Source organism: Peromyscus leucopus, chromosome 9 (genome assembly GCF_004664715.2).
Source record: "Peromyscus leucopus breed LL Stock chromosome 9, UCI_PerLeu_2.1, whole genome shotgun sequence".
Classification (NCBI taxonomy): domain Eukaryota; kingdom Metazoa; phylum Chordata; class Mammalia; order Rodentia; family Cricetidae; genus Peromyscus; species Peromyscus leucopus.
The window spans coordinates 44271681-44297039 of record NC_051070.1 but is presented as its reverse complement, the minus strand read 5'-3'; the positions used below and the strand labels follow the sequence as shown (position 1 = coordinate 44297039).

The 25359-nt window shown below is 41.3% G+C and overlaps 1 protein-coding gene across 1 annotated transcript in view; it reads left to right on the top strand.

The window, feature by feature from the left end:
- Positions 1-25359, top strand: part of Vwa8 (von Willebrand factor A domain containing 8) — a 342755-nt gene that overhangs the window by 124188 nt on the left and 193208 nt on the right. Inside the window, 4 exon segments of the mRNA XM_028878597.2 lie at positions 7512-7672; positions 9475-9588; positions 19443-19611; positions 21072-21149. Of these exon segments, the coding sequence (XP_028734430.1) occupies positions 7512-7672; positions 9475-9588; positions 19443-19611; positions 21072-21149 (522 nt within the window).

Sequence of the window (25359 nt, the reverse complement as noted above, 5' to 3'; positions counted from 1 at the left end):
GAACTTCAGAAATGGAGTTCACCCTGTATTCTGTTCATTGTGCTTGCTCAGGCTTTGTCAACAGGCTTTATTAAACCACACTGTGTTTACACAGGCCTCGTGTAGTCTTCGTCATTGATAGGGACACGATCAATCCCTATTTTAAACTATTCTTCATGTATTCCTCTATTCACTGAAGTTCCAGAGTTTCTTAGTGTTTATATAGCTGATAGGATATCTGTATTTATATCTATGTCTGTATCTGTATCTGTCTGTATATATCTATATGTATAGCTATATGTCTGTACTTATAGTTATATCTTACATATCTAGATCTTTATAGCTATATCTCTATATCTGTATGTTTGACAGACTTAGAAAGCCTACAGAATTCTGGCTATTTTATTGAAAAAACCAAAATAGTTGGTAGCATTTACTTACCAAAGTACTTACCAAAATAAGAAAAAAATAAATGCCCACTGTTAATATTTTAAGTGAATAAAGAACTATGCCCCCCTAGAGATATTCTTACTTTAACTAGGACATTTAAAAGAAAAGATTTATGTGTTTCTATTTTATGTGCATGAATGTTTGCCTTCATGAGTTTGAGTGTACCATGTGCTTGCCTGTTGGCCATGGGAGCTAAGCACAGTTAAGAGCTCTGGAACTGGAATACAGAGGTTGAGAGCCACCATATGAGTGCTGGGAACCAAACCTCAGTTCCCCGGAAGAGCCAAGAGTGTTCTTAGTCACTGAGCCATCTCCCCAACCCCTAACTAGGATGGTTTTGTTTCTATGTGTACATTTACTGATACTGTGCAGTAGCACTGGCAAGTAGATATAACTGAGGGCCTTTTTAAAAACTTAGGTAATTAATTTTATGTGTGTGGAATAGTTAACATTATAGACACTACTTTGTGACTTTGAAAGAACTTGAGGGTTGGGCTTGTAAAGTGAGCCTAGGACCTGTGTAGCCGGCAGCTCTTCCCTCTGAAATCTGCCCATGGGTTGATTCAAGGAGACCAGCTCTTACTGTGGAATCTCTTCTTCTGAAATTTGTTGCTGCCTTTGTTGTGAGGTACCTTTTTCTTTCTTTTTTTCTCCACAACATTCTCTTATATAGCCCAGTCTGGTCTCAAACTCTGGATTCTCGTGCCTCTACCACCTGATTTTGGATTCTTAGGCATGTGTTAATGTGTCACCACACACATCTTATGACAGTCTTTATGCTGGATATTACACAGTTTACATTAAAATTGTAATTGTTCTTGCAGTATATTTTGTATTTTTTTTTGTTTCTTAATTTCATAATCTTTAGTATGTTAGACATGTATTTGGAAGTCAATTTAAATGCTTTCTGTCAGTTTTCCGAGTTTATATTTGTGGTAAGACTATGCATTGTTTTGGGGCCAGGTGTGGTGGTGCACATGTTTAATCCCAGCACTTGGGAGGCAGAGGCAGGTGGATCTCTGATCTGAGTTCCAAGTCCACTGAGTAGTGAGATCCTGTTGCCTATCCTTCCCCTCCCTGCTTAAAGGTACTGTTTTAAACCTGATTGAGATTCTATGCTCTATGTACTTTGATACCCTACTTTTTCAAAGCCATTTTAGTTCTTTACCAAAAAATGACATATGCATTATAGTGTAAAATTGTAGTTCTGGTGTCAGTATTTATATTTAAAGGAGACCTTTCCTTTATACACTAAAAATACACTGTTAGTTAATTTTCTTTATGATGACATAACTTGAAAGTAACCCTAGTCCAATTCCAGCTGCTTTGTAAACAGCCATGGTTTTCTTATTGGGCTGATGATTTCTATCTGAGTCTCCGAAGAACATGTTGGAAAAATTAGCTTAGACTATGCAAAACTCCTGAAAACATCAGAGGCATATTGTTGCTTTAAAGTCCAAATCTATATTCTCAGATACACGAAATGCAGTTATGCTTCTTATTAAGATGTTTACATTTTCATAGGCTTTCACTGCTTAAAAACCATAGTTTAGTAGGACCCCAGACCTTAGGAGATGTGTGGGGGTGTTCATAAAATCTAGAGGAGGAGCTGTGTTGAAGTCAGACAATGGAAGCTTTTAAATGAGCTGGATTTCATGTCCTGCTTTAAAGGTTTTGAGGAAATGCAGAAGAGGAAATGGTTGGGCTCCATGATATCATTAGTGCTATTTTTATTCTCAAAGTTCAAAGGTTTCAGGGACAAGAAAGTATATGCAGAAATGGGGCTTTCATTGTTCTTATAATTTCATTAATGTGCTTCCAAGATGTCCATAAAAAGCAAGTTTTAAAAGTCTTCATTTTTCAATTTACTGACACACACACACATACATACATACACACACACACATATATACACACACACATATACATATATATGTAGGAAGAATAGGAAATATATACACACGTACACATGAATCCCCGATTCTGCATATGTATATGTTAAATAAAATATTAAGACAATTTCAGGAAATTAAAAGCCAAATAGCCTGTATATAAAAACAGTTGAGGGGCTGGAGAGATAGCTCAGCACTTCAGAGCACTTGTTGCAGAGAATTGATCCCCAGCACCCACTTGGTGGCTCACAACCGTCTATAATGGAACCCGATGGCCTCTTATGGTATGTAGACATGCATGCTGACAGCACCCAAAAGATAAAGTACATTAATGAACAAATCTTTTTTAAAAAGAACAAACAAGATGTTGGGGAAAAAAACACAAAAACTGTGTTGTTTTACAGATTAGTGTGTTACCTGAATTTAATTCTTACCCCCAGCTATTCAGGTTTACTGTAGATTGTACTTGATTAGGTCCAGTTCTATGAATGTTTAGTTTGCTGCCCTTGAATTCTCACGCAGATGAAAATAACGTCCACAGTTGAATGGAATGTTGGAATTGACTGTTACCGAGAAATGGTGCCAGCTTCTTCCTTGACCAGCTGGACTTTATCTTTCAATGAAGGGCCTTATTTATGAAAGACAGCAGCACATGTTAAAGGGAACACTTTATCCTCTATGGAGTTGTTTTTTGTTTAATGAATAGTAAGCTAAAAATGAACAACTTTCATGAAGGTGTGAAGAAAGTTGAAGTGATCGAATGAACTGAGCTAGTTTGTAAAATGACAATCATTCTGTTTTGAAGACTGAATGAAGGTTATTTCTAATCTGTAGATGTGATTGGCAATAAAAGCCCTGGGCAATGTTGTTCTATTACAACTTGTTTTGTTGTGGAGCCTCAAATAGTTATTCCATTTTGCTCAGTCACTGTAAGGAACTCAGCGCCTCCCAGACTGTAGATGGAGAGTCATTGTGCTGCCACTCTGTCATCTCTCAGTGACTACTGTGTCAGTGAGTTTGGTCACTGTAAACTGTGGGAAGTAACTTGATGGTTAAGGACTTTTGGATGAGGACCATACTGATTTGCTGGTTTGAGAACGAAGAGTTAACCTCCACCAACAAAACATATAATAAAAACCCTGAGCTGCTTAGGCCAGAGGCATGGCATTCCTTGTCTCTCTCTCTCTCTCTTTTTTTTTCTTTTTTTTTTTTTTTTTGGACAAAAACAAGATTAGAGTTGAGCTGGGCCAGCGTATTGCCAGTTTTCAGTGTGGACCTAGGATTTTCAAAGTCAGCATCCATTCATTTCTTTTGCAAATACGATGTCAGGTTGCCTCCTTCCAGCTACCACCTTTCTGAATACCAGTAGGAGTGGGTTTTTGTTGCTTGTTGTCTATTTTCAAGACAGGATATCACAGCCCAGGCAGTGCTGGGGTTATGCCTGCAATCTTCCTGTATGTGGGGCAAGTACTCTACCCACCAAGCTAGTAGTAGAGTGCTAAAAGGAAGCAAAGCTTACTAACCTTTAATTCCTTTTAATTTATGCTATTTTGTTGTGCATTTTGTATGTCCTTGTCCAACCTCATAAGTACTCTTAGAATAAGGAGAGGTATAAATAAATAAAACTCAGGTTCATATTAACTTCATTATGTAAAAGAGTATGTTGCCTCAGAGACCTAGAAGAGCTAAAAATGTAATATTAATAAAAACCGGGAGGTTAGATCTGTTCAGTCTGACTCTTCAGGGAGATGGAGCCTAAGCTTATGACTTTCTCCAGCTATTGCTGAAATATAGCCTAGTTTTGAAGCCCTGTGCTCAAGTGTGTGTTTTACCTCTTTGGGACAGTATGTGATGTGACTCTGTAGGGACTCTTGTCTGGAATAATTAATGTTGAGAATTTTAAGTTAATTTGTTCTAATATTAAATTTTAAAACATGCATGTTGCATATATTTATGTATGTATATATTCTCATATGTTTGATTTTAAAATAATTTGAAAACAATGTACTTGACAGATTTTAGATTTATGTCTAACTTTTCCTGCCCAAGAATGACTTAGCACTCAGTAGCACTGCCCCTGAGAGAGGGGAGAGTCCTGTCCCACCCCCCCACCCCCTGGCCCACCACACACACCTTCTCATTGATGATAGTCTTGGCTGTTGTTAGCTGTCATTGACAGTATGAAGTGATACTGCCCACGCAGATTGTATAAGATATCAATTCCTAGTACAATTAAAAAACACTATTACCCCCTCAGAGCTCAGGGAACCCCTCAGAAGAGGAGGAGGAAAAGAGTGTAAGAGCCAGAGGGGATGGAGGACCCCAAGAGAACAAGGCCCTCTAAATCATCTGAGCAAGCCTCATATGAGTCACAGACTGAAGCAGCATGCACAGGGCCTGCACGGGTCTGCCCCAAGTCCTCTGCACATACATTATAGCTTTCAGCCTAGTGTTTTTATGGGACTCTTGAGTGTATGAACAAGTGTGTCTCTAATTCTTGTACTTTACTTGGGGCTTTTTCCTTCTGTTGGGTTGCCTTGCCCAGCCTCAGTGTGATGGTATTTGTTTTATCTTATTATATTCTATTTTGTCCAAACAGGAAAAAAACACTATTAATGTTATGGCTTACTTTTCTATTGCCATGACAAAGCACCATGACCAAGGCAACTTGTAAAGAAAAGCATTTAATTGGGGGCTTTCTTATAGCTTCGGAGGGTGAGTCCAAGGCAGGGAGAATGGCAGCAGGCTTAGTGCTGGAGCAGTAGCTGAGAGCTCACCTCTGATCCACAAGCAACAAAAAGAACTAACTGGAAATGGCTAAGTCTTTTGAAACTTCCATGCTCATTCCCAGAAACACACCTCCTCCAGCATGGCCACACCTCCTAATCCTTCCAAAACAGTACTGCCAACTGGGAATCAAGCTTTCAAATATATGAGCCTGTGGTGGCCATTCTCATTCAGATCACCACAAAGAATAAGGCCAAGTGTTGATACCATATCAGAAACAGCCTTCTAAGGTTGTGAGGCTTGCTGGACTTGAATGTTATGTTTAAGAATATCTTCATGGAGCTGGAGAGATGGCTCAGGGGTTAGAGCACTTGTTGCTATTGTAGAGGACCTGGCACCCACATAACTATCTGTGATTCAAGTTCCCGGGTATCTGATGCCTTCTTCTGACCTGTTAAGGCACCAGACACACATGGTGCATATACATACACATAGGCAAAACACTCATACACATAAAATAAGTAAATCTCAAATGAAAGTCCTCATGATTTAATTCAATCCTACTTATGCTTCTTAAGTCATTACCTTTTTTAATGGTAGTTTTATTTATTTTTTATATTATCACATGTAATAGTACATTTTACTATGACATTTTCATGTATGTATATAATTCATTTTATCACATTGACCTTGTTACCCTCTCTTGTCCCCTTCTTACTTATCCCAATTGATTTCATCTTACCAACTAGCCTCTCTTCCACTTTTACCTCTTTTTGGGGGGCAGAGGAATGACCCACATGAGTTTCAGTATGGCCTCTACACCATGAAGAAAATGTTTCTGCTTTTGCCAGCCAGTGTCTGTATCTTCAGGGAGGACTGGGGCCCCATGCGACCCTCTCCCCTATAATGATGTTGATGGACCCATCCTGTGCAGATTTTGTAGATCATCACAGCTGATGCGAATTAGGAGCGCAGCACCAATGCCCTGTGTGGGAGTTAGCATTCATACCACTCTCCTCCACTGCCCTTAACTTTTTTTCTACTCCTCCTTCTGCAGTATTCCCTGGGCCTTGTAGGAGTTCTGTGTATGAGTGAGCAGTCAGCAGTCACTTATTCTCAGACTGCAAAAGGAAGCTTCTGTGACCAGAGCTTACAGACTCACTACTCTGGGCATAAGCCTAGTTATTTAGGAGGCAGTTTGATGGGTGTCCCATGTCTGTTAAACAAAACCACAGAAGTAGCTTTCCTATGAAGGCCTGTGACCTCCCCAGGGTTTACAGTAGCAGTTGTGGATTCCCTTCTGTGTACCAGGCTTCCAATCCATTAACAAAGCAGTTGGTCACCCCCGTAACAGACTTCTGAGTACTGCACCAGTGGCCGCATCTTGCTTGGTTGTCATGGTGTCATACCCAGGATCTACAGCTGAATCAGACTGCTGATGGCCATTCTCTCAGCGGCCTGCACAGTGTCTTGTAGGCTTCCTGAGGGGTCGCTTCAGAGATGAAGCTTTCAGACCAGTTCCAGCTTGATTTCTTCATCTTGTGACTGGGTCCTGAAGGGTTGAAGTCAGGACCTTTTTTGGTAATGAGACCACTGGAAGAAATAAGACTCACATCTTAACCTGGATTTTAGTGAGATTGTTGTTGTAAATATAGTTTTCTGCTATAACTTAGGAACATTTGCAACAGAACTTATAAAGGAGTATAAAATTTTGAATAAAATGATGGTAAAGATTTAATTTTTGTTTGATGCAGGCAGCACACAATGCATCTGAAACTAAGGCATCCTCCTCGGCATTAGCACATTAAGGACATTCCGTTTGTATTAAGGCCGCACGTCATTTTACCACAGTTGTGTACCGTACAGCGCTCCCTGGCTTGCTGGAGTGTGCTGCATGGTCTCGGTGCTGGTGTGTGGTGTGCTGGCCCTTCATTGGCTTTTTCAGTTCTGTTTCTGCTTCCCAGTTGCTGCCCCTCATCTGGTCTCCTTGATGGAGCCTCTGTAAATCTGAGGAGTCAGTGCATGGGCCCTCGGAGGGATTTTCAAAGGGAAATGCACATTCTGGATAAAGCAAGCAGCATCTCTGAATGTTGACTTTACATGGCTTCTCCGTGTAAAAGAGAACCTCCCCGCATTGTGATCCCTCCAGGAATCCAGTGACTGAGTTTGATTCCATTGCGGTCAGGTGGTAATTACTACCACCATCCTTTGGAAAGAGGAAGAGAGTGGTAAATAAAGAAGAAAGGGGAACCCGTCATCCTTCCATCATGTGAATGTGTAATAAGGGGAAAAACTAAGGCTTCGTGGTGCTCTTTCTCTTTGGATTTGAGAAGACTTTTTGTTTTTTGAAATATGCTATGCAAAGAGAAATGTTGTATACAGAGGAAAGTGTCTGTAAGACTAAATGAGCATTACATGCATCTTTAACTCTGCGTGTTCTTTGCCGGCGTGTGACGGTTGTAGGATATGACAGCACGTGACCTGCTACAGCAGCGGTACACACTCCCCAACGGAGACACTGCCTGGCGATCCTCGCCCCTCGTGAATGCCGCTCGGGAAGGTAAACTGGTCCTGTTGGATGGCATCCACCGGGTCAACGCCGGCACGCTTGCTGTATTGCAAAGGTTGGTGCCACATACAGTCTCTGTGCCAACCTAAACCCTGGGTTCGGCAGATCCTGAGGGATTTACGATTCCATACTTAAGTTGAATAAAGCATCATTAACATTTGTTGTTATAAACACGTGATTATAAGGTATGTGAGAGCTGAAGGGAGAAAGCCCAGCAGTGGTTTCCAAAGGCCTGCTTACACATGGAGATTACTATGAGCAACAAGCCACCCAGCCGGAGCCGCTGTGGTTCTGTCCTAACTACACTGCTTAGAAATCTTCCCAGACTGACACTGGGACCTGAGCGTTATAGCAATTTTTTTTTGAATTCTTGAGACAAATGTTTAATATAAAATATATATTTGCTTATTTCACTCAGTTGTCACAAATAGGAACATTTCTGTAACCACCATTTTCTTATTTTGAGTGAGGAAAAGTTACCCACACATTTCAAAAACTCAAGAATTCTAGAATTTAATGTTGGAACATTCTCTATGTGTAATTTCTGTGGAAAATATTCATAGCCTGTGTCATTTAAAAGGTTATTGATGCTTTTCATTCCTCTTCTGCGTGACTTTTAGTCTGACTTACTGGGAGGTGTCAAATAAATGAAATTGAGCCATCTAACCACAGTTTTTATTGCTGACAAGATGCAGACTGCTGAGTGTAATGAAAGATTCCAAATGTGTTGTATTAATCTGGATTCAGTGTGTATGGATTTAAAAATAGTCATCACAACATTTTAGTGATTTACCACAAACATTCCGTAGACTTACAATGTATTATTTCTCTGCCAAACAGATAAATGATACACAAAGTAAGACTCAGTGACATCTTGTTGGCCGTCTCTAGGATGTTTGGCCAGGTACAAGAGTGCAGTGAGCCTGCACTGTGCTAAGCCCAAGTCTCCAGTTCTCAGCCTTGGGCCGCCTTGCAGGATGGAACTTTAAAATGCCGATGCCTGGCCTGCATCCCCACCACTTCATGAAGTAATTGATCCAGGCCAGAGTTTTGAACATGAGCATTTAAAAACACTGCCTAGAGATTCTAACTAACAGTCCAGACTGAGAGCAGTGATGTTACCTGTCTATTTTATATTAATTGTTCAGTTTTCACACTACATCTATGAGGTTGGCCTTGTTGTAATTTTTTTGCCTTAATTTTATAATAAAAATTAGGGAGCTGGAATAGCTGTCCCTTCTCTGGTTACTTAGCACGTAAGTGCAAAGCTGGACTTGAACACAGACCACACGGCCTGTGCTCAAAACTTCTGCACTAGCCTTTGCTCTTTGACCTTTGCGGTGCCCAAGGGTAGTGTCTTCTGTTGTGTGGGAAGCTGCTTACTTCAGGGCTGCCTTGTGAAATAGCCGTGGAGTTACTTCATTTCCGAGGCTTTTGATATTTTAAATTCAGCAGTTCTAACAGAAGAAATATTTGGATTCATTCCCTAAGAAGTTCCATTGGATTCAGGAGTGTGTGCTAACTGGCTTGCTCATGAATAGATGTCCCACAGTTGACCTGAGACACGCATTCAGCTGTTTCTTTTTGTCTCCCACCTCCTCCTTTTCTTTCTCATGCCTCTTCTCCTTCATACCCACCTCTGGCATTCAGGACGGCTCCTCTGCAGACAGAGTCTTAACATGTGCCAAGGATAACACAGAATGGCACTGACCAAGTTACCATTGGGAAAAATACACCTAACAAAACGGCTAGGCTCACCCACCTGCAGTGATAGGCGTGGTTCAGTATTGGCCGAGTGATTCTGTCTGTCGTAATGTCGTTGATTAATTTGTTTCCTCTACCCCCCTCTCCCATCAGGCTAATCCATGACCGAGAGCTCAGCCTGTATGACGGATCGAGGCTGCTGAGGGAAGACAGATACCTGAGCTTGAAGGAGGGTCTACAGCTAACGGATGAGCAACTGCAGGACAGGTAATCAGGAGGACATTATTCTCCTCAGGGTTTTTGTTTCTACATTTATTTATTGTGTGTACATGGATGTGTGGAACACACACTACAGCTCACATACTGTGGCCTTCTTAAAACCCTTCCTAGGTTAACAGTCAGATGCACTGGGTGAGATTTGACCTGACTCTGGAGCAGGAAACAAAATGAAAACATTTACAAAGGACAAATAGAAAAAGTTTGGGCCGGCAAAGTCTGTAAACTCCCAGCTGCACAAGCTTGAGCACCTATGTTGGGATCCCAAACCCATGTGAAAAACAGGCCACCGTGTACGTGGTGACTGTAAGCCCAGCATGAGGCAGACGTTTGAGAATGGAGACAGCAGATTCCTGAAGCTGATTGGCTGAGCAGCACAGCTGAATAGGTAACGCTTCAGGTTCCCTTAGAGACCCTGTCTCAAACATAAAACTGGAAGCCAGGGTGCACTGTGCAGCGAAGCAGGTGTAGACGGACCTCTCTGAGCTGGAGGCCGTTTGTGTTTTCATAGTGAGTTCCAGGCAGTCAGGCCTACACAGCGAGACCTTGTCTCAAAAAATATAACAAAATAATTAAGGGGGGAAATCAGTTAAGGAAGTTGACCACCTCTGCTCTCACAGATGTGCCTATACTAACAAGTATATATGTGTAATACACAACCTCATACCCCCAAATACACAAAGATTAAATATGTACCATGTATGTGTTCCCTACTATTGAATTAATATTAGTTTTCTTAAGTATCATAATAGTATTGTGATTATGAAAGGAAACCTGGCCTTTGCTGCTTACTGAGATAAAAGGGAAAGATAAGCTTGTGAATGTGTCAGTAAAGAAAGTACACGAGAGGGCAAGGGAATGGCCAGTGTGAGCAAGAAGTAAGTTGATGAGCTCTTAGCACTCGGGGAATCTGAACGGGGACTTGAGTGTTTGTGTGTAGGCCTTTGCGTTGGAAGAGAAGTATTTTCCACTGTGCATGACCCCTCTCCTTAGAGCAGGCTTCTCTGATGTCATCCCCCTGGTACCTTCTGGTGGGCCATGCATGTCTGGAGATTGGTACATTGAAGGTAGAGGGGGAGTGGCTTCGGTGGTGACCACATCCTCCCTTAGCCTGACCTGATGCAGTAGCAGCTTTACCTTTCCCATATTGAAAACAAGAAAGCCCTCCACACCCAGGGAAGAAGTATATTAATCACTGAGTGGACATTTGTATTTTTGCCTTGTCAAGGAAATGTTAACTCTGGTACCTAGAGTATTCAGGGATAACAGTGGATTTCAGAACTGTGTACTGAAGTGTACCTTATCGACTGCTGTAGCTTAGAAGTGGTTAGTTTAGTGTTTAGGTCAGTGAGCCAAGGAGATCGCCCTCATTCCCTCCGTTCATGCGCAGTACTCCTTGTTTGTACATGATCTGCATGTGAATCGTGTCAGAGGAGAGTACAGATTTTCAGAAGATGAATCAATGTAGTTGAGTAACAGCTCCTGAGCTTGCCAGGCAGTTTTCCTTAGGACATTGGGAGCCCTGTATTTCTGCCAAATATCCAGGAAATGACCACCCTTTTCTGTGGAAAGGACCCACGTTGTCTCTAATAGTCATACAGAGTTTTGCAAACACCAGCACTCTCAGGAACAGAGTGACCTTCAGCTCCATGTTGAGGGTTTGGCCCACAGTGGTCATTAGCCCTTCCTTCTGGAAGGTTCCGCCCTCACCTCCAGCAGTTGTGTGCCTCCCACAAGTGCATACCCAGCTCATCTCCATCTCTGACATCATGCTGAGAAAGTGGAGGTCATGGAAATACTTACTTTTCCTTGCAGTTTAAAAAAAAATAAATAAATAAAAGTTTCACTGTTTCCTAAGGTCAGACATACATGAGACTTGAGCCAGAATTTCCAAAGCATTTCATGAAACACACCAGTCCTGAGTTCTATGACTGCCTCTCATGGCCCACTCCCTTCCATTCCTGAGGTTCTCACTTTTAATACCTAGCAGGTTCTTTTGCTGTTGGCCTCATGCTTCATTGAAGCATGCATGCTTCATTGGTGTTTCTTGTCCATGTTTTCCTGCACGTAAAATGCAGGTGCAGAGCTCTGTCCTTCTCTGTTTTCATTGCACACCCTTACTGCCATCCCGATTCTCCTGGGGTCATTAGATTTGCTGGGAATTTTATTGAACTCTAATTTTGTCAGGACCTTGTAGGGACTACAACTGAGTCGTTCAGTATATTAAAATAAACTTTTTCATAGACCCATCTTGTCTTCCCTAAAGTTAGGAATTTCCTCTGTATGAAATGTTGAACTGTTAAGTAAAGAAAAGGCAATAAAACATCATAATGGAAATCTGCATGGTAGTGATGTGAGAACACTAAGGGGGAAGTGGCCTCTTTCTATGGATAAGTCACCTTTTTATCCCAGCCACTTCTCTGTGCTAGTGAAATCTCATCTCCTTTAGGCACACGCTAATTTATGATTCCATGTTCTGTCGGTTTCATAGTCTTCCTGTGGTACATCCTGGACTCTATCATTTGTAGCTCCCATGTTGTCTTCGGCCTTCATCTCCCTGGTTTCCTGCGCTTTTCGTTACTTAGATGTAGGTAGAACCTCCTGGCCGGAACCAGTGTTTTTCTTTTTTATGTTCTGTCATCCACTTGTTGTGTCTTCATTAAAGTTTCCGAAGCAAGCTGTTCGAACAATGATCCTTTCTTGTCTAAAATACTTGTACCTGTTGAGGGGCTGGAGAGACGGCTCAGCAGTTAAAAGCATGCACTGCCCTTGCAGAGGACCTGAGTTTGACTGGCCTACAACCACTTGTAACTCCAGTTCTAGGAGATCTGATGTCCTCTTCTGGCCATGGAGGACACTTCAGTGAAGTGCAAAAACCCACATGTATAAACATACATACACATAGTTAAAAATAAAGTGAAATGAATCATTAAAATACTTCTTGTTAGGTACAAAGGAATTTGGGTTCAATTCTTATTTATGAAAAATAAGACTAGCAACAAATATTTGATGATTATAGTTATAAATTTCTAAGGTTGTAAAGGTCTATTTAGGCTAGCAGAAACTAACTTGAAGATGTATGTCTAGTCTCTTTGTCTTTGCTAATTTTGTTAAACTTTAGTTATTTAGATAAACTGAGTCATAGAAGAAACTGATATTCTATAAAGGTATGCTATGAAAGGATCAGAAAAATAAAGCTCTCAGTCTCTTTCTGGATTGTATTTATGATTTCAAGTTTTATTTTTATGAGCAGCTAAAGGATTTTCAATTCAATTTTTTAAATAATTTATTTTTATTTTATGTTCATTGGTGTTTTGCTTGCATGTATGTCTGTGTGAGGGCCTCCAAAGCCCTGGAACTGGAGATACAGACAGATGTGAACTGCCATCTAGGTGCTGGCAATTGAACCCAGGTCCTTTGGAAGAGCAGGCAGTGCTCGTAACCACTGAACTGTCTCTCCAGCCCCCTTCAATTCAAATTTTAATGCTCAAATTTAACAGGGATAAACCTGTAAAATCCTAATCTTATAAAAGCTACTAACTTGTAAACTGTTAAAGATAATTAAGACGTGCAAGTTAGTGGTCAGTCACCTTATAAATGATCAAATTCTTGAATGTGTTGAGAACTATGCTTGTAGTCATGCTCAGTACAACTGTATTCATTTAGAGACAAGCATTAGCCTTTTGTGTGTGCTGTCAAACTTGAGCCTGAGACAAGTAGTCTGTTTAAAACCAGGTGTACTTGGTGGATGAGATGATGACTTCAGACTCCCCAGAGAGATTGGCCTTTCTAGTAAACATGAACCTTTAGGCTTGTTTGTTTACCCAGCAAAGTCTTTCTGTTTAGGACAGTTTCACCAGCACAGGCATTTTGGAGGTGGACCTAACACATCTGCCCATTGAAAGTCTAATTATTTTCCTTGTCAGCATCCCTCCTCCCTTCTCCGTACCCAAGCAGCAGTATTTCCTTCTGACTGAAAGCAGTTCTTGTTGTTATTGCTAACATAATCACATTACAGAATCTGCCGCACTCTACTAATAATGGTAAATTTCTTGACCTCTCCCTGGTTATTTTTTGTTTAATATGGTAACTCATTTCTTTTCTTCATAGTCATGGTGAACTAGATTCATCTAAATCAGCTGGCAGTATTTCCTCCAGGGTTGTGTTTCCTGGGTGACATATTTACATGTTACTGTGTTGATTACCTAACAGCTTGACTCAAAGGACATCATAGAGTATAAAAAGCCAGAAATTTGTTCTTAGTGAGGAAGTTCACTTGTTTCATGAGTTGTACTTGTGAATAATTATGACTCATTATCTGGCATGAGTTGATGCTTCATGTTGTCCGTCTCTACCATGCCACTCTGGGCATTAGCATGTAAAGTAGAAGTTCATGACCTAAATTACCTGACCTTTCGTTTTGTATTAAATTAGATGGCTGAAGAGCTGCAAAGCTCTATTTCTGTAGCGTTTAAACAAACTCACCTTTTGTTTTGATTTATGCCTTATTTCCTTATGGGAGACTGTTAAGAGGGAAATATCACAGAATCGTCAAGGGAGGCTCTTTATTGTTTACAAAGGGTTTGGGAGGGATGGTCAGGCAGTGATTCAGTGTAGCTGCCAGTGCAGTCGCACAAATAGATAAATCTGTCTCTTAGGAACAGGGTTCTGGGGACAGTGTCCGCCAGTGTGGGGAGCAGTGTCCCTTAAGGGGCGACTGCAAAGCTCCTGGTTCTGGTGAATGTGAATAGCTTCATGGTAATGGAGATCTGAGGACATCTTTCCCTTTCAACCCAGTTCTGAACATGTAGATAGCTGCTTTGTTAGGAACAGTTTTCACACTTGTGTTTGGAAGGATTCCTTAGGCTGTCCATAACAGATGCCTCCCAGTTGTTCCATTGACAACAGCAAGGTCTCACATACGAAGGGAAGGGTGGAGTTGGCCCTCAGGAAATACCTGGATCCTGGGACTTTAGTCTTGTCAGGAGTCTGTGTTCTGTGTTGTTTTTGTTTGTTCTAATAGCATAATCCCTGGCTCATAGTTTTTGTTTTGTTTTGGTTTGGTTTTGATTGGTTGATTTTTATGTGCGTGTTTGCCTATGTGTATATATGTGTACCATGTGTGTGCCTAGTGTCCACAGAGATCAGAAGAGGTCATCAGATCCCCTGGAACTGAAGTTAGATGGTTGTGAACTACCATGTGGATGCTGGGACATGTACTCAGGTCCTCTGCATGAGCAATAAGTGTAGCTACTGAGCTGCCCCTCCAGCCTCCTCAGTAAATGGTTATCTATCAGTGATTAGTCTTAAGCTGAGATAGAGGTGAGAAATCCAAGAGAAAGTCATCGGTGACTTTTCAGGATAGCATTATTTCCTTAATAAATGTTACATAAATCTGTTAATTAGGAGTACCTTGATGCACTTTAATAAAATGATGTCCTGATAGCATAGGGTCCCAGGATTAACAGTGATGCTTATGGGCCCCCAATCCTTCTCACCTCATGCCATGAACCCAGATTCATATAATGATATTGGTCTCCCACATTGTTTACTAGTTCTTCCCCAAGGTCATACTGTTGATCATGTCCAGAGTGTTTTGCAGGATTTTACATTCTTCTCAGGTAGTCATATGCCTATCTACCTTTAGAAATGTTAGAATTTTCTGATATTGTGATACTGAGCATCCAGGGACACAGCAATTAAAAATAGTGTGGTGGCCCCATACATCAGACACCAGCCACGCCTACATTTCTTGCAAGAAATGAGAACCAAAATAGAACTACTTTTAATGAGAAAAAGTTTCTTTTTGGAAAGAGAGAGTATAGACTCTAGGCTACTAATGTATCCCTTCCTTCTGGTGGCTGGTGCAGAGAAGCAGTATAGACCTGTGGCCAGTTCCTGCATATACTTAGGTATGCTCAACTAGTTCTTATTTTTAGTAAATGTGTTTTATTGCCTGTTGTTGAATGTTGAAAACAGTTCACAATCTCTCACTCCTTATGAATTACTGAAGAGTCATAACAACATTTGACAGTTCTTAATAGAGTGCATTCTCCAGGCCCTTTATCCCTACTGAGTTAGAAGTCAGTTACAGTATGAACATTCTCTCTGACCCTTCTATAAACATCTTTTTAGCATCTTTTTAAACAATTAGTTCATGAAAGAAATGAACAAATTCAAGGGAGAGCCCAGATTTTATTTTTTGTGTTTGTTTTCCCAAACAGAAGCCTTAAGGAAATTCTGATTTTTAAACTAATCCTGAACACATTTATGCTCAAGGAACAGTTTTTAAACCCTGTTCATGTACAGTGTGTACCTCCTTATTGTGCGTTCTGTGTGTCTGTTGATGCAGAGAATGCACCGTCTCTCATAGATTCATTCAAGACCAGGTTGACACTCGCTTTTGGACAGGAGAATATTTTTAGTTCTTATCCCTTCACTAATTGTCCTTGTTTCTAAGAACTTAAAAGGAGCCTTTTGATCATGGTGATTAGATGCAGCAGTGCACACTTAGCTGTTATTTTCTTCCATGTGCTCTAGATCGTGTACAGTGTGCACTGGGAATGTACTCATGCCATGTAGTTCCTTGCATGGAAAGAAAGGGACATGTGGCCTGTGTTCAGATCTGTTACCTGTCTGTTTTGGTGGGAGCGTTAGTGTTATACCATAGGAGGCCAATTTTAAACTCCTGTTGTAGCCCACGTTACATGTCGTTATAGAAACCTTCTATATTAGTTTTCCACCTTACTTAAATGCATATTCAACCAAGAGGTAGTACAGTTCCCTTCCAATGACTGGGGCTTGTTGAAGTCATTCTTTGTTAGTAAGGGCTTTGTTGAGGTGTAATTGATCTGTAGAACTGCATATTTAGAATATACTGTATGATCATTTTTGTACATGCTTGTGAATTCCTTATCACAGTGAAGACAATGAGCAGGTTTATATTCCATGAAGTGTCTTTATACCCTTGTTAAGGCATCCCTCCTGTCCCTCTCAACCTCCTCTTCTGGTCATTATATAGCTTGTTTGTTTTTGATAGATGGAATCACACAGTATGCACTCCGTTTGCCAGGGTTTCTACTCCGTTTCCTTGAGTTGGAGAGTGTCCATGTTGAAGAGCAAGGGTTCATTCCTTTTTGTTTTATGGTTAGGATTGTTTTTGTTTTTGTTTTTGTTTTTTGAGACAGGGTTTCTCTTTGTAGCCCTGGCTGTCTTGGAACTCCCTTTTGTAGACCATGCTGGCCTCGAACATCAAAGATCCTCCTGCCTCTGCTAAGGAAATGCAAGGATTAAAGGGGTGCAACACACAGCCTGCTTCATTCCATTTCATAATGAAGGACATTAGAAAGGATTTTACATTCTTAAAGTTAACTAGTACCCACAAACTATAAATCCCAGTAGTGTTTAAATATTTAAAAAAATACATTTTTGTCTTCTAAAATTTTTCACTCTTGGGAAATGACACATACTTATCTAAAAGGAAAACTACATTTTGCCTTTTATTTTGTTGTCATTGTTAAATTGTAGCAAAGTTAAGCCTAATCTTGGTTTTATATATTTATAGTGCTTGTTTATGTATTTATAGTGAAGAAATATTGCTTCTTCAGCCTTGGTATTACCCAGAGGTTTATGACAGGTTCTACTCTCTAACTTGCAGACCTAGGAACCTTAGTATCAGGAAATGACTCTCTATTTAACTATTGTATACAAGGAAGCCTTCCGGGAGAACCTGGAAGAATAAAGGTCCTTCTCATCCTGTTATTCAGGGGTTTGGTGACTGCTTTTATCATCAGCATGGACCTTTCTGCCCAGCACATAAGCCATGTCTGAATGGGTCCCCTTCCGATAGGCCAGCTCCCTCCCTCCGGTGGTTGTGAGAACCGACAGTGAAGAGCCAACTCCAGGCAGCGTGTGTTCCAGGCTGTGACCATCACCCTAGCCACACCTAAACCACCCTCGGTTCCGTTCAGTCGCTCTCCTGCTGACTCTGCAGCTTAGCTGTGCCATGGGTCCTGTTCCTTGGTTGAGAAGACACACTTCATCTTTAGAGTACCTGTTGGATTTTGACTTTCATTCCCTGATTTCCTATCCCTTGTGGTTTTCAGTGAGACATTGTATCAGTAGCTTTAATTTTCTGTCGCTAAACCACACTCTGTACCTCCCTGCCTCCTGCCCAGCCCCTAGCTGGGAGTCAGAAGGATCATAGGTGAATCTAGGAATTGCTACTGAGCCTCAGGAAGTCACCTAGTTAGCAACCACCTCAGCTAAAGGAGAAGTGGGGTAGCCCGCCTCTTCAGCTTGCCAGTCTCAGGATCCCGCATACGGCATCTGCCGTTCTACAACACCCTGCTGCAGCCCAGAGACACGGGCGTACACACCCAGTACATGTGTATCTCTTCTCTTCGCTGCTTTCCAAGAACAACTTTTTTTTTTTTTAATCATCTCCAAGCTCTGCTACAACATACATACATATATCTTTTAAAAAAAAAATCCCAGTGAAGTGAAATATCTGTGAACTTGTAGCAATTCATTAATTCTTATCTTTTAAATGGCATTTCCAAAGTTGCCTATTTCCTGGCTTACAAATAATGATATGGCCTCACAATTTTATGTAGTTGTGACTTATGAGAACTGCCATCTGTCTTGATGTATCTTTCCCTTCTCTGAACTCTTCAAAGTTCTTCTGACTCCACACACGCCCACCCACTGATGCTCCAGCGTCCTTACCTGTAACTCTGGGGCTCTGCAGTTGCCACTGGCATGATGCCAATTCCATATTTGTATTTTTGTTTTCCTCAAAACCTTAGCAAGCACCTGAATTTTTAGTTTTTTTCTCTTAGCAAAAACTATATTACCCTTTAAAAACGATTATTACTAGTTATTTTTAGTAGTATTGATAAAAAATCAACACTATCACTCACCTGGTTGGATCATAATAAGAGGAATTTATTCTTTGTCCTGTCCCCCAGGCACTCAAATACTTCACTGTTCAGGAGAATGTCACTTCCTTCCTCCTCTCTGTCCTGGGGTATTGACATGCTTCCACAGATTTCCTAGCAGAGATTTCTTAACGAGATCAACTTTAAAATTCTAACATGATTGTATCAATGACAAAAGAATAGTATATTAGTTTAGTTTTCTTCTCCTTTTTAATCACTAAATATTCTCTTGATGCTCTAATTATAAATGTAATATGACCCCATATGCCTTACTTAAATGGTCTATATATTAAAGTCTCCCCACGCCAAATGATGTTTTTTAGTTTCTCTATGGTTCCTATAGAGTGGGATCCTTGAAAAGCGGGGATTTTGAGAAGGCTTAAGTAAAGACATAAATGAGGAGGCTCTTTGTGACGAATATGGACTTACTGTGATTTCATTTCCAGGGTTTTGGAGCTGATGAGAACACATCAAAGCAGTGATGTGGGAGATTGAGGTTCATAAGCATATAGTGTACATTTACCAGTAATTAGTCCATTCTCTTACTCTTCAATTCAGTCTCTTAGAGTCTTGGGTTGGTTTAATTGTTTTTTTCCAAAGCCTATTCATGTGTGTGTGGTGGTGGTGGGGGGGGGTTGATACAGTTTTTCTTTTAGTAGCCCTAGCTGTCCTGGAACTCACTCTATAGACCAGACTAGTCTCAAACTCATAGCAGTCTGTCTGCCTCTGCCTCCCAAGTGCTGGGATTTAAAGTATGTGCCACCACTGCCCAGCCCAAAACCTATTCTTTGGATAACAATTTCGACATTATTAACACAATGACTATTTTATTGCTGAGCTCCATGTCTCATGACCCAGTTTCTATTGTGAATGATTACATTTTGTTTTTTTCCCTCCCTGCTTTAGATCCATCTTCCCTATCCATCCGTCCTTCAGAATCATTGCTCTGGCAGAGCCCCCCGTGGTTGGAAGCACAACACAGCAGTGGCTGGGACCAGAGTTCTTAACCATGTTCCTTTTCCATCACATGAAGCCGCTGGTGAAAAGTGAAGAGATCCAAGTGATAAAGGAAATGGTAAGAGGAGGCCTGCTCCAGGCTGGTGTCCATTGCTCTTCTCCTTTGAAGCTGCCCAGATCCCCGAGGATTATAATCCGACAGTTTCCTGACTGGTCATTGGTGCTCTGTAGTTTCTGTGCGAGTCATCATTTCAATGTCTGCCTTAGCCAGGCATCCCATTTGGCTCTTGGGGAGCTCTGGAGGTGCATTCTTCAGTGGGGCAGCACCACCCACATAAACAAAACATTTTAAAAGTCGGTTCTCAGCATATTTCCAGTGTTCAGTAGCCACTTGAGACTCACTTGGCTGCTGTTAGGTAGCAAAGACAGGAACATCTTCCATCATCATAGAAAGTTCTGCTTGACTGTGCTAGTCTGTGTCCCTACTAATTAACATTTTACGTAACTGAAACCATTTCTTGGAATACTGGAATTATTGTTTGACTTGGGAGGGGGGGGTCTGTATGAGCACAGTTAGGAATGAAGGCATGGTCTTTAGGGTTCAACACTTTGGTTCCAGTCAGGTTCTCACTGTGTGTTAGCTTCCATAGCTCAGGGAGACTAGTCATGGTTCCCTCATCTGAAAGTGAGAATAATACTACTTCCTACACTATAGCATTTCTTTTTAAAATAAACAGGCATGTATAAAATAGAATTTTTTAAATTGCAGTTACTTAAATCGCTAAAGAAACTTGGAACCACTGCACTTTCAAAATGCTTACATGATGCCATTAGTATATCCTTCTTACTCTGTAGAATTAAAAAGTAAAAATAGTTTCCATTTATTGAATTATTTGCATTGAAGTTTGTTGTGATGAAATGTGCGTTATTTGTGCAAATCTTCCAACTTCTTTGAGCTGACCACGGCCATCAAATGTATTTTATTTTTAGTGTTGTATTGAGACAGATTCTCACTATATAAACCATACTGGACGTGAACTCTTGGAAATCCTCCTGCCTCGGCCTCCCAAGTGCTGAAATTAGAGGCCTAAGACACCATACCACAAGTATGTTTCAAAAGTCTTTAAGATAGACATCTTGAACATCCATTTTGTACACAGGAGTCCTTTAGGCCACTTAGTAGTCAGATGTATGCGTATAATATATGCATGAAATTAAACCAATAATTAAATAACTTGTATAAATTAATATTCTATAGGAGTTTGTAAGAAAATGCCTAACTTAGGTTTGAAGAACCATATTGATGCTCACAAAGCAAGAGCTGATGTTCACAGGTGTGCTAGATGCCAGTCTCCTGCCTGTGATCTGATTGCATGCAGAGAAAAAAGGCTTGGTTTATTCGCCTGGCTCTTGAAAAGATGCCAGGCCTCAGGTGTTTGCTGAGAAGATGAAGTGGCAATCATTCATGACTTCAACGTGGACCCAATACTCGGCAACGTTCTAAAAACATTCTTCTAGTATTATTTGCTGACTTGTCCTCATTTCTTCCTGTTTTTCCTTACTTCCCTCATAACATAGGTCCCCAATGTCCCTCGGGAAGCACTGGAGAAACTGCTGTCAGTCACACACAAACTCAGGGAGACCCAGGATCCAACAGTAAGTCTGGGCCTTCCCTCCACACTTCTGTTGCTCAGCTGCTCGGTTTTTAGCTGCTGCTTTTCTCCCCTAAGCTGTGCCTTGGCCTGTGTGTCCTGTAACCTTGATGTCAGCGCCTCGAGCGTGGTTGCAGCTCTTCTCGGCTCAGCCATGGAGAATGACTCCGCTTCAGAGGAGTCCTTGAGGTCCTGTAGCTCTGCTCTGCCCCTCCATCTTCCTTGCTGAGGAACATCCTCTGTTCTTGAAGTTCCAACTTCAAACTATTACCTATGCCTTTATCTTTAGCCTCAATTTATCTTTGCTAATGGACTGTTTGTATTTCCATTTCTGTGTGTGGCAGAGGACAATTTATAGGAATCCACTTCTCTCCTCCCCCCAGGGTTCCAGGGATGGACTTCAGGTTGTCAGACTTGGTGGCAAGGCACCCTTACCCACTCAGCCACCTTGTTCACCCACGGGCAGTAATTCTTTGTTTTTATTTGTAAAATGTGAACGCTGACATCTACCTCATAAGAAGGATGCAGTGATTAAACATAAAAGCATATGTTTTACAATATCCACTTATTAACTGCTTAGTAAATACCAACTTCTTGGACTGTTGTGTAGGAAACCAGCTCCCACTTTACTCTGAGTACTCTTGTGGAGAGAGGGATAAGAGAGATTAAGTAGAAAGAGAGACCTAGCAGACAAGAGGAAAGACAGAACACAGGATAGCTTTGGGAGGACTTGGTCAATACCCAACGGCACAGAACTTTGTTCAAAAGGGCTTTTTATAACAGTGCCATAAGGCAAGGCAAAAGACCTCCCCATTGCTGGATATAACCAAGTGTAGATCCTCCCGAACACCTCGTTCCAAGGCCCGTGGTCCAGTCATCCTCTTATCCAGTTCTGCTGGGTAAAGCAAGCTCAGATCTCACTAGGAAACCTCTGTGGGCTCCCACACTGCTGAACTGGATATTTTGGGATTATTTATAAACTCAACATATGTCTGTTAAATAACCATGCTTAGACCTGTTCCTGATTTCATTGCTGGCTGATAATAATCTGCTGACCTGCCTAAAGCTGAAGCCTTGACATAGTTACTGATCTGTGCTTTCCTGATATTGTCACTTACTCTGAAAGTGGGTCTCTCCAGTGTGGCATCATGCGATCAATTCTGCTGTGTCCTGTAGTCCCAATCATTCCTGTATCAGATTTCCAAATCTTTGTCCTGGAATATTACTTTCACTTTATTAACCCTTCGCCAGTCAGTCTCTCACTGCATGGTTTTCTGTTAGTGTTCTGCAGAAGCTTAACAAATTACTGTTATCATTTTAACAAATCATGGCTTAATGCAATGTTTAGTCTGAACAATAAAATTTTTGGAGTGAGTATCACTGAGCCGGAATGTAGAAGTGTTAGCAAAGCTGCGCTCCTGGGAAGCTCCAGGGAGACCCTGCTCCTTATTCCTTCTAACTTGGGTGATTCCTGCATTCCTTGATTTGTGGTCCCATCGTAATCCTTCCTCTATATTCCTATCACTCCTAGTATATCTGTGTTGAATTTTCTTCTGTCCCTTTTTACAGAGATGCATAAGATTGCATTTAGGGGTCACCAAATTAATCCAAGATAATGTCCTTCTTTTAGAAATTCTTAATCTCATCTGCAAAGACAATTTTTGCCACAGAAAGTAACATTCATAAGCTCCAGCAATTACTTGTGTGTGTGTGTGTGTGTGTTAGACATGTATGATTTTCCAGTTGCCACAGTTCTTCTGCTAATTGCCTCTGGGCCCTCATCTCATCTTTCCTCATTACTCTTTTCAGCTTTGTTATTTTGTTTGCTGTTGCTAAGTTTCAAAATTTATTCTTTAGTAATTTCTTATACAAATACAATGTGCTTAGATTATATATCCCTCACCCCACCCAGCTGCCCCTGCAACTCTTCCTGTACCTCCAGTCCCCATTCCAACTTCATGTCATTATTTGCTCTCCTCTTCGTCTTTCCCCCTCCCCCTCCTTTACAACCCACTGAGTCCAATTAGTGCTGCCCATGTGCACATGGCTTTAGGGTACCATCCACTGGAGTGTGTGCGTGTGTGTTTGTGTGTGTGTGTATGTGTGATTAAATGTCTCCTTTAGAGCTGACCACTCCACAGTTATTTATCCTCTACATCTTGAGCAGTTGTTAGTTTCTCTGTTAACCACCACCCACTACGTGAAGACGTTTCTCTGATTAGGGTTGGGAGTTGCACTAGTCTGTGGGTATAAGAATACATATTTAGAAGTTCGGTTGACATTATGCCCTTTTAACTAAACAGTAGTAGTAGGGCCTTTGACTCCACAGCCATGAACCCTGGCCAGGTCTGAGGCCTTAGGTCCGATCTCAGTGCTGTTGATTGTCCTTCCTAACAGTCATACCACTCTTTCCTCACTGGACGCATCTTACTGGGCTGCGCATTGTAGCTTTCAGGGTTCACAGCGGGGGTGGGGGGGGTGGGGGTGGGTAAGACTACCCAGTGGCTTTTCTTCCCACTCAGTCTTCTAAGTACTTTCTGACATTATGAAAGCTAGCTAGCAGGCAGTCTTTCTGTTCTTGAACACGCTAGTGCCTGTCTTGGGGCGTTTGCCTCTGTGTTTTCCTCTCCTCAATGACTTAGGTTTGCTCCCTTGCTCAGATGTCCCATTTCCAACCAGTCTTTTCCAGGTCAGTGTGATGCAGAGACAATTTCCTTGCCATTTCATTTTATCTTACCCCTTTCCTCAGGACTGTTAATAGGGCTTATGATCTTGGGCATAATAGACATGTTTTAGTCACTTCCTATTGTCTGTTTGCTCTTGGGTTTTTGGTTTTCATTCTCTGTGGATTTGCTTGCAATACAGTGGGTATTCAGCAGATATCTGTTAGAGTGAGTATATGAGTCTTCCATATTGTCCTTGGAGTGGTCTTTCTCTGCATTTCCAGAGTTCCTCCTGTTCGCCACACTGCCTAAGGGATCCGTTGCCTTTGTCTGCCGACCGAGGCCAGTGTGCTGAGTGGGCTCCTGGTTGGGCCTCAGTGCTCTGCCAGCCTCCTTTCCCAGCTTTTGCTGAAGCCCCTCAGCTCTGCCCACACTTAGCGTGCTGCTATTTTTAACTCGAGCACACATGAAAATGTCTCTGCTTTAGAAATGCCTGGAATGTGTTTCCTCTCCATGCACTTGTTCTTCTGGGTCCCTATTCTACTAGGTCGCTATCTCAGTTCCCTATGCTTCGTGACACTAGCAAATACCCAAGATGCTGGCTGATCACAGTTGCCTTGCAGTTTATTTTTAGCTCTTCAATTAGAACTTGAACTCTATGAGTCTGAGATTTGTTCAATCTTCTCTGACTCCCTAACCTGGAACCTGACACATAATAGATACTTAAATCCTTGAGGAATGAATGGAAAATTAATTAATTACTAATATATTAAAAGATCATCTCTAGGCGCTCCTCTCCTGGCAGTGTTACATTTTTTAATAAAAAGAAATAATTCTTTGAGAGGAAGAAAAGAAATCTTAGTTCAGTTCTCATGAGGTCTTTTGTATTTTTAAGCAGTTGAGGTACTAATAATTGTGCTAATATGAAAAACCCTTTGAGTGTGCTTTTAACTCGCATAACCATGGTAACCAAGGGAATGTACTTCACATTCTCACCCTCCTTTCTGCAAGATAAAGTTACAGCTAGAAATGTGATAGTATACTGTTAAATATACTAAGACTTTTAAAATTAAAGTATATTCTGAATTTTTAATGGAAAGTCTGAGAGCAGGAGTTACTGAGTCCTTTATTCAACACCCAAGTGGTTCAACCTAGAACTTGCTCTGTATTTTAAGAGTTTTGCTTAAGAACTCATGCTTCGGTGAAGGAATTACTCCCCTTCAAACCTGTAAGAAGACTTCAGGGTTGGCGGATGAGGTGGGAAGCCCGCAGTATTCGCTTTCAAGACTGGGATGTTGTTTCTAGAATCACTTATTTATTAGGACTGTTGGAAGAGTCATGTTGGGGTCCATTTGTCAGACGTTGTCTGAGAGATCTGGGTGAATCCTGCATCTTGCTCTCAGCAAGACTGGGCATCTGCGCACCTCTCCTCCATCTTGTACATACCTTACGGCGACTCTCATTTCAGCAGTTCGTTCCTTTGCTTTCATGTCTTGTCATAGCGTGTCTTCTCACATGACTACTTTAAGCCTGGAAGCATTTGTCAATTTT